Source organism: Pantherophis guttatus, chromosome 7 (assembly GCF_059756535.1).
Source record: "Pantherophis guttatus breed Tessera chromosome 7, ASM5975653v1, whole genome shotgun sequence".
Lineage (NCBI taxonomy): Eukaryota > Metazoa > Chordata > Lepidosauria > Squamata > Colubridae > Pantherophis > Pantherophis guttatus.
Window position 1 is genome coordinate 32,955,837 of NC_142069.1, and position 9,925 is coordinate 32,965,761.

Here is a 9,925-nt window from a genome sequence, read left to right on the forward strand (position 1 = left end):
CTCTGGTCACGAATGCTTCTGACCACGACCAAATCGGGTTCCGACCAAAAAATTCACAATTTTTTTTTTCTGCAGCTGATTTCCCCTTCAGCGCCATTTTTTTTGTAAGCACCAAATTTCCAAAATTAGGTTTGAGTCATGACCAAATCGGTTTGCGACCAAAGTTATGGAACGAAATATGGTTGTGACCAGAGGTTCTACTGTACCAGGAATCCAGAACTTTGCTGAGGTCTCCATTCTTAGCCCACCTCCATCTACCTTCCCATCACTATTATAAGGAATTAAATCCAGAAGCCACACTCATGTTTTCCCTCTCCTGTTTAAATTTCATAGAGGACGACCTTGGAAGGCAGAGGTAAGATCGTTTATAAAGGCAACAATCAGATAAAGGTGACTTGAATCCAGACCAAAACCTTGGTCATTCTGACCCCCCACCCCCACCCTCCCGCAGCCCAGCCCAATTCACATGAAGATGAAGGGAAGAGACTGAGAAATAAGCCTGGAAAGCCCAGGTTACAAGACTCCAACGAACCACAAGAGGACAGCAGAGATACAAAGATAAGACACAATTCCGTTACTAAGCTATTAAATTCTTCTATTTTTATTGGTAACTTTCAATGCCGCTCCAGAAGAATTTAAACATGTCATTTAAACGGTAACTAAAAAAAACACCTAATTCAAACTTTTCAGACACCCGCGATTTAAATAATCTCTCCTTCCGCCTATTGATATCTCGCGAGGTTTGAAAAGGCACCGCCCACTGTCGCTAGTTCCGGTTATCGAGAAAGTGTCCGATTCCTAGGGGAGGAGCTGCCTAGAGGAGATGGCTTCGCGGTTGTGGTCAACGGCTGGCTCTTGGGCAAGGTCGCGACCCGTCGAGAATCAGAAGGCGCCCTTAGCAACAGTTTTATCCTCACGAAATATGACCGTCACTCGGACTGGCGCCATCTTGCCTAAGCCCGTCAAAGTGAGTTGAGCGTGAAAGATAGTCGTGGCTTCTAAAAGGAGAAACGGGTAGGAACAAACCGAGCAATCGTTTAGCAAGGATGAGGTAAATTGGCAGGTTGTCTCAGCCAATCGCGTGTAGCTTATTTGGAAGGCGGGTTTTGTTGGTGTTCGACCGTTGCCTGGCGATAAAACAATCGTTCGGGGCAGACGCGGAAATAACAGGTTGTTAAAGGGCGAGAACTTTATTTCGTGTCGGAGAAGCAGCCAGACTCTCTTCCTTTCTGTGACGCCCCCCCTCCCCCCCCCGCGACAGTTACTTAAAAAAAAAAAAAGCTCAAGTCGTGCTCCCCCGCCCCCCTTAAGTCAGTGTGAGAAAATATTACTAGAACTTGCCCTTGTCGTGATTGAAGTAAACGCTTTTTGTTAATTCGGTTGGCCAATTAATTATGCAGCAGGCCGTCTTTATCTTTAGGGCTGCCATTATCCCGTTGCAAGCGGTTTCCTATTCTGTCATCCCCGAAAACCGCGCTGCAGTTATTTTAGAAACTCAGCGGCAGCTTCGCCTGACAAGTGGTTGGGATTCCAGGAGAACCGATGTAGAGCGGGGGTCTCCAACCTTGGCAACTTTAAGCCTGGAGGACTTCAACTCCCAGAATGCCCCAGCCAGTTTTGCTTAAGGCATCTACCAGCTTTGCTGGCTGGGGCATTCTGGGAGTTGAAGTCCTCCAGGCTTAAAGTTGCCAAAGTTGGAGACCCCTGACGTAGAGGGGACACAAAAGTCCCGCATAAATTGAGAACCAAAAAAGTAGCCGGGCACAAAGACTGGGATATGGAAGTTGAGATAATCCAAACGCGGATACCATTGTGCTCCCTGATCTCTGTGTTTGTAATTTGAAACAAGTAGATTTCCTTGTAGATTGTTGTACATAACACTGAGAGCTTATGGCAAGGGAGACAAATTCCTTGTGTGTCTAATCACACTTGGCCAAAAAGAATTCTATTCTATTCTATTCATGCCCAGCAAAGGAAACATCCTGAAGATGTATTTTATTAACTATCTTTATTATTCTAAGGGTGTTGGGTACCTATTCAGTCTATGGATGCTTCGTGATTTCTTTATTTGAAGTAATTTTCAAAAATGCTCCTGAAAATAAGTACAGTAAGATAATAGTTAAATATACTGAGGCAGCTGTTTGATTCTTTGTGTTCTTTCCATCAGTTCTAGTTATACTCTGGCAGCTATAAATTTGTTCATGTGTTCATTTGTATATATGCCAAGAGATATTAACCAGCTTTTCATTAATCCCTGTAGATGCCATTTGGACTTATTCGTGTGTTTGCCATTGTAATTCCCTTTCTCTACGTTGGGACACAAATCAGCAAAAGTTTTGCAGCCTTGCTTGAAGAACATGATATCTTTGTACCAGAGGATGACGATGATGATGACTAACAGGTACAGTTATAGCTGCCCAACCCTTTTCAGTGTTAACAGCTGCATATAGCCTATGACTGCCATGCTGGGAGGTTTGGGGAAGTGGTTAAATGAATAGTTGGTCTAGGACAAAAAAAACCTGATAGCTCCAAGTAAAAATTAAATTTGAATGAATTGAAAGAACTGAACAAAATCTATTTTTGTTTTTCCCTCATGTATTTTTGACCACATAATTTACATATTTAGGATGAAGAAACTGGATTATTTATGGTTACACAATTGAGAATTAAAAATTCCTTGCTGCCAACTTCAAACAACTTTATAATGTAATTGTGCCTACATATTCTAAAGAAAACTTGCAGCTTCAAACTGGGGACAGAAACCCATCCACTTATATCTTTTCCATATCTTAACATCTTTTCATTATCATAGCATGAATGGTCCCTGTTCTTCTGATGCCTTCCTTTCTTTTTCCTGTTATCTTCTACATCCAGTTCTGCAGTAAAGCTGAAGTAAGCAAATGCAAGTTATGCTTTACCTATTTTTAATTATATATGTCCATAGTCTTTGTATAATAATTATAACACAATGGAAATTGATATTCCAAGACTTTGTAGGTACTTGGTATTCTATTCTGTAATAGCCTAGTAGAGGTATGTTACATTAAATAGACACATTAAATTTGATTTAACAGTATATGTGATCATGCAACAGTATTGTGTTTGTGATGTTTGTGATGTGCATATTGATATGCATATGAATCTTTTCCATTTGAGCCAATGCATTCTTTGTTTTCTGATCAGGAAACAGGTATACACCATTTCTTTTCGGGCTGAAGTAGCACTCCAAAAATTAAATAATATCAGGCAATAATTACTCCCTCATGCTATTTTAGAGCAAGCTGCCTATTTTAAAAGTGTTATCCAATTGTGCTCAAGTCTCTTATCCTAAGCTTTACTAGTTCTGTATAGTAAATAACTCATACTCTGCAATCGCAAAATAGTTCCACAGTGTGAAATATTTCCTGTTTTTTACAGGTCTACAATGTGGCAGTAAGAGGAACAAAGCCATAATAAAATATTCTGATATCAATGTTTAATCACCGCTCCTCTCAGATGGCTAATGAACATTTTGGGAACAGCTGGACTTCCCATTGTACTACGGATTGTTCTGTGCATGTATAAACAAGAATGGTTAAATGCTATATCTATTTAAGAATACATATGTCTTGATTTAACAATTGTTGCACGCTTAGAGTGTACCTTATTTCTGAATACACTGGATCCCTAATTAATACGAAGAATTCTTCTGAATAGTAAATTAAGAATTAGAGATCAAGGCTCTTGTGTTTCTTTTATATACTAAGCTGTTGTCTTTATCCTTTTGGGAATGTATGTTTTACTGAATTGAGATGTCCTTCTGAATGAATATGCTTTGGACTGTGCTATCCATCTTTGATACTATATAAAATAGAATGTCAGCTTTCTTTCTGAAAGGAATAAAATCACAAGCCTATAGAAAAGTACATAAAGCAACTCCTCAATCTTGTTATTTGATTCAATTGAATCAGCTATATAATATTTAACAGCTGCCAGTGTAAATACACATTTTTATAGAACTTTTGAGAAAGTTTTAATTATAATTTTGGTGAAAGCAAACTGTTTAGACATCTATTGTATAACTATTAGATTTTTCCTGTTACCTAGCTTTTTATTTGTATTACATGCAGCTGTTATAAACCTAATACCTTAGGTTTATAGGATTAGGATGTATAATGGAAGTATTACATAGGTTGCTAAATTTCTAAAAACTAATAAGTAACCTCCATCTCTGCTACCAACATTTAAGCAGTGTGAGATTTTTATTCCAGAATTTGGGAATATTGCTAGAATTTTGCAGCAGTAAACACATGAAAACTGTAATGTACCCCCTAAAATAAATATTTAAAAATTCATTAAACCCCTAAGAATGTAATACTTTAAATTGCATTTGGTTCTTTTTCTCCAAAATAAAATCTTTTCTGCATATGTATCTAACAGAATCTCACCATATATTAAAGATAAATTTAGTATTACTTTTTAGATGGCAGTGTTATATATTATTTAAGACGTTATTTGCAGTAGAAGTGCTATAACATACTTAACTATAAAGAAGTAGATTTTGCAAAATGAATTCAGGATGAAATATTAGCACCAAATACTCAGACTCAATATAAATAATGCATGCCTACTTGAACACTTTCTTGCTGAAGAGTGTTAAGATACAGGCATTTATTTGGAACAGAAACCATAGTCATTATTCTCTATTGATGATTTAGTTCAAGGATCGTGGCCTATGTAGAACTTGGATAGGAAATCCGTGGGTTGCGGTGCTTCTGTCTCATGAAAATATCTCATTATATGGGTCTTTTGTTTCCACACATTGATTGTTTCTTGGAATTCCATTTTTCCCTATACCAAGAATAAGAGAACAATTATTACTTAAATTACCAATATACGAGGTGATAATACCTGTCAAATCAGTTTTAAGAACAAAATTATCAAAAATTGGTAATAACTGATTTTAAAAAAAACAGGTTTATATTCAGGAGAAAATCAGAATGGGTAAGTAACCCATGGCCCATCTAATTTCAAAACCCTCTTTAGGAAATCAGACATGTGCTATAAAATCTGTTATATCATGTTAGCTCTGTAATAGGAAACAAAGGAAGTAAGAAGTTACATTTTTGCCTCTGGCAATACCTCTTTCTTGCCTATTGTAAATCTTGGGAAAAAAGCTGTCAACAGTCCACTCCTCCTGCCTTGCAAGAGACCCTTAGCTTAGTGTGAGTCTTAGTACTCTGTAGGTAGGCTCTGCACATAGTAACACCAAAAAGAGTCTGGATTCTATCTATAATCCCTTTATGAAGGAGGTTTGGGAAGAGAAATGACATATCTTCCAAAAACTGGTCTCATCAGGAGGGCATTACAATGGAGAGAAAGAGGCAAAAGCCCAGAACCAAATACACAACCAAGGACTTGGGCCAAGAAAACAGAACACAAAGTGAGAAGCAGGACATCAAGATGAGATTCAGAGTTTTTCAGAACTATAAAGGAGATGGCAATAAGGTAAAGGTGCTAGTCGTTCTCGACTGTAGGGGGCAGTGCTCATCTCCATTTCTAAGCCAAAGAGCCAGCGCTATCTGATGATGATTCTGTGGTCATGTGGCCGGCATGACTAAACGCCAAAGATGCATGGAACACTGTTACCTTCCCACCAAGGTGGTCCCTATTTTTCTATTTGCATTTTTACATGCTTTCGAACTGCTAGGTTGGCAGAAGCCGGGGCAAGTAACAGGCGCTTACTCTGTTACATGGCGCTAGGGATTCGAACCACTGACCTTTCTGATCAACAAGCTCAGTGTCTTAACCACTGAGCCACTGTGTCCCCATGAGATGGCAATATATATGCTAATAAAAATGTTTCTATACTAAATTTAGAATATGGAAAATGAACTGGGAGAACAAAGGATCTGACCTTAGAAAGACAAATATGCAGTCATAGACAACATTGAAACGGCAGAGTGTTGCTTATAAGTGGCCCACAGCAACTTATTCAGGGGGAACAGATCCAGTATGTACTGTTCCAAATATATACAGGAAATTCAGGAATCGGTGTGGAAATATTGTTAAAAGCATTTGGATAACAGTAAAAGGAAAGAATAAGTGATACTGTTGTAGAACCACCTGGTTAAAAGATAGAGGTCTTTCTAATTTAGATGACCACTCTTTCAAAGGGTCATGCAATACAGGTAGTTCTCACTTAACAACCATTCATTCACGGCCATTTAGTTATGACAGCATTGAATGAATACACCCAGTCCCCAAAGTTACATCCATTACATCTCCCTTGCAGTCACATGATCCAATTTGGGCACTTGGCAGCCCACTCACATTTACAACTATAGGGATGCTTCAACTCCTCCCACCTGCCTATCTCCCCCCAGCATTGCTCTTTCGGCTGTCCTGCCCTCTGCCAACCCCGTCACTCTATGCTCTGCCCTGTATTCCTGATGTCCTGTGCTTCACCATTCCTACTGCCCCTAGCTGATCTTTGCCATCTTCCTCCCACTGGGAGGAATGGGAGGAATGTCTGTCTCAGCAACAGAAATTTTGGGCTCAACTGCAATTATAAGTTAAAGACTACCTGTAATAGATATATACATCTATTAAAAACCAGAGTCTTTAAAACTCTGGTGCCAAATTTAAGCTTTCACATGCAGCAGATAACCCTATCCCAGACTTAGGGAAAAAACTGGATGTTCAGCTAAGGGGGTAGAGGTCTGACACACTGCAGGGGGAAGTGTGTTCCATAAGGCAGGGTAGCCATTTAAAAAGCATGCTTCCCACATCCCACAAGATGGCAAAATTTAAGGGACGGGACTAGGAGTGTGCCCACCGTATCTGATCTAGTAGGACGGGTAGATAGGGGAATGTGGTCCCACTGATAACCTGGCCCTGTGTGATATAGATTTTAGTCTTGAATGAAGGATTTCAATTATCCTGATATGCAATGGGAATCTAACTCTGCCAAGTCAGAACTCCAACAAATTCTTTTCATCTCTCTTGACAACTTCATTTGTCAGAAAGTGGAAGAAAATACAAAGGGGGGGGGGGGCACAATATCCTGGACCCAATCCTCACTAATGAGGAGAATTGGTTGAAGAAGTAAAAGTGATTGGCACACTGAGGAAAAGTGATCATATTATCCAGAAGAAGATAGACCTGAATGCTGCCTATCAGAAGATTGGGTTTTGATAAATTTTGAAGGAAAATAGGTTGGACTCAATGACTACAAATCTTTATAAAGTATTCAGGAAAGCTGGTAAATTCAATGCAACCGTACACTGAAAGTGGAATTATAAAAATCCCTACAAGGAGAAATGAGATAAATCTAAATAGTCTAGCATTGATGTGAGTCAACTTTATAGAATGCTGAAGATAAAAAGGAACACATATAGGAAATTGGAGGAGAAAATACAAAGGTGAATAGAAAGTAATCAAAGGCACCATCAAGAAAGCTCTAACTCACTGGTGGCAAACTTGATCACGTCACGTGATATATCGTGAAGTTTTTTGCCTTTGCGGAGCTGGGATGGGTGTGGCCTGTGCATGACACATCTGGCCCACAGGCCGCCAGTTTGACACCCCTGCTCTGACGTAACAAAAACTAAAGCTTCTGATAGATTACAGAAAATGTTTCTATAGGTATATTAGAAATAAAAGGAAGCTGAAGAGAATGTGCGCCCATTGTGAGGAGCAAATGATGAATTGTTAATTAGTGAAGACATCTGTCTTCTCTCAGAAAGGAAGTGTAGTCATAGCTGATCATAATTATAATGGTGAGGAAGGAAGGAGCTTAGGATACACAAAAAGACTTAAAAGAGAACATTTGACTAATTTAATTGAATAGATGGCTCCAAAATGTGTTACATTCAGAATACTGAGAAAATAATGGAGGGGATTGCAGAACCTGCTCTCAATAATCTTTGAGAACTTCTGATGAGGTTCCAAAAGATTGGAGGAGAGCAAATGTCATCCCTATCTCTAAAAGGGGAAAAAGTTAGGAAACTTCAACATTCGCAACTTGACATCTATATTGGCTAGCTGGTCTTTTGACAAGCAACATGTTTCTAAGCACTTGGATAGACAAGCTACAATTAATAGAAGCCAGTATGAGATTGTTACAAATCAATTGTGCTAGAATCTTAATATATTACCAAATATGTTTAGCATTCATGGAAGAAAACTCAGACAAAAAAACCTGATACAAATAAGTATTTTATGTAAATTACAACTTTCCACTCTCTTTTCACACAGAATTGACAAAAGATGAAATAATTATCATCACAATATCCCTAATCCTTCATCTGCTATGAATTTAGAACAAGTATTGTCTTACCTTAATAACAAGCAAATCAATAATTCTGGGGTCTGTAACATGGGCATTCTTCATGAAGAGCTCTCGCACCTTGTCACGCCCCTGTTTCACTGTGATCTCCAGTTGGTATGTATGTACTAGACCAGAAGCAAAATAATGTTCATGAGTGAAAAATAATCCCATGTAAATCAATTGTCAACATTATCACCACTTCTGATGAAACTAATTCACAGGCTGTTTTACTGAAAATTATGGGACATGCGTGAAAAAATTAATTAGTAGAAAAAGATCTTTTAAGCTGCAGGAAAATCAGAAACCACTATAAAGTACGAGATTATTCTGAGTTTGCCATGTCTAACTATATTTTAGAGCTATTAGTACACTTAAACAAGTGGTTCTCCACAGGCAAAATTCAACCCCACCCCCGCCCCAAAATTAAATACAATACTAGATAACGTCCTGTGGAAATATAGTCTATAGGTATTTAAAAACCTCATTTTTGTTATATGTATGTAGCACAGTTACTTTCATTTACTAAGCAGAAGCAAAAGTTTTGTATTATTTGAGGTAATGCAATACAATACAAAATCTCAAACTACAAGGCAGTTTTTTATAATTGGGATTCTCAAGTAAATTATGTTGAGGATCAGTTTGATCAAAACTTGGAACTACAATTTACAAGCATACATTTGAAACCCCTGTGGCCTTCTAAATCTACCTTAATTTTTAAAGCTTTTCCACTCTGTGGCTATTTATGAAACTATTAACACCAACTATTTCACATGCATTTTTTCTGCAAACAAATGTCCTGTACTATATCCTAGCATGCAGTTAATATTTACACATTTATATCTGGATCATGACATAGTTCCATTTAGTTTCCGGCTACATTCAGAATACACTGAATATTCAACAATGACAATGAATATAAAGATGAATGAATAAGGATGAATCCTAGCAACCAAAGAAGATGGGGCAAGATAATAGAAAAACAAGATATTAATCAATAAAACAGTTTGAATTATACTTATGCCATGAATCCTTATTTCAAATGCATACAATCATATATGTATATATATATATCGTTAATTAATCTTGGCTGAATAATTATCTATCAGGGATGGTGTAGTGTAATGAATGCTGCAGAATGGAAGGGGTTGTAGTACATGACCTCTTAGGTTCTTCCAACTTTAAGAACCTAATCCCAAATTACTATCTCCTACTTATTTATGCGTCAAGTCATCAAGGCGATTTAAAGTACCCATTCCCTTTAAGGAATTTCCGTGAAAAACTGAAAGTATCCCTTTGTGATCTTCAGATCGTAGAAGTCGTGAAGGAAATATAAATACAACTCCGGACTGCGATGCTCCTTTTCAAGCCAAGTTAAACGTTTCCTATCCCTACGACCTTGACGGCGGAGATCGCGAGCGTAATCACGGCCCCTCACCAGTATTTGGGATTTCGCGGTACCAAGTTCTATATAATTCTCTCACGTGCCGTTTGGCTTCAGCCAAATCCCGACTGAAGACTGGTTTTACTACGGCTCCGACAGCGGCGCCCGCCACCTTCCCAGCCCCGGCAGCCGCCATGTTTCTTATTGAGCTAAACAAACCCGGCCCTCAACCT

General features: G+C 38.4%; 2 protein-coding genes across 4 annotated transcripts; one reads left to right on the forward strand and one right to left on the reverse strand.

The window, feature by feature from the left end:
* Positions 1-758: 758 nt before the first annotated feature.
* On the forward strand, positions 759-3,712 carry SMDT1 (single-pass membrane protein with aspartate rich tail 1). 3 transcript variants are annotated; one of them, XR_004588812.3, is made up of 4 exons: positions 760-967; positions 2,261-2,401; positions 2,813-2,892; positions 3,418-3,622. XR_004588812.3 is itself a non-coding variant. In XM_034403702.3 (3 exons), exons 1-2 carry the CDS (start codon positions 824-826, stop codon positions 2,396-2,398), a joined length of 282 nt encoding a protein of 93 aa, XP_034259593.1. In that variant the 5' UTR covers positions 759-823; the 3' UTR covers positions 2,399-2,401; positions 2,627-2,766. The 3 variants fall into 3 exon arrangements, 2 of the variants coding, with proteins under 2 accessions (XP_034259593.1, XP_034259591.1); XM_034403702.3 differs by lacking the exons at positions 2,813-2,892; positions 3,418-3,622 and adding an exon at positions 2,627-2,766 and having other exon boundaries at positions 759-967; XM_034403700.3 differs by lacking the exon at positions 2,813-2,892 and having other exon boundaries at positions 761-967; positions 3,418-3,712.
* An 880-nt stretch (positions 3,713-4,592) lies between these two features.
* On the reverse strand, positions 4,593-9,925 carry NDUFA6 (NADH:ubiquinone oxidoreductase subunit A6). The gene is made up of 3 exons (XM_034403699.3): positions 9,747-9,925; positions 8,321-8,436; positions 4,593-4,830 (listed from the first exon to the last, which is right to left on the reverse strand). Exons 1-3 carry the CDS (start codon positions 9,886-9,888, stop codon positions 4,699-4,701), a joined length of 390 nt encoding a protein of 129 aa, XP_034259590.1. The 5' UTR covers positions 9,889-9,925; the 3' UTR covers positions 4,593-4,698.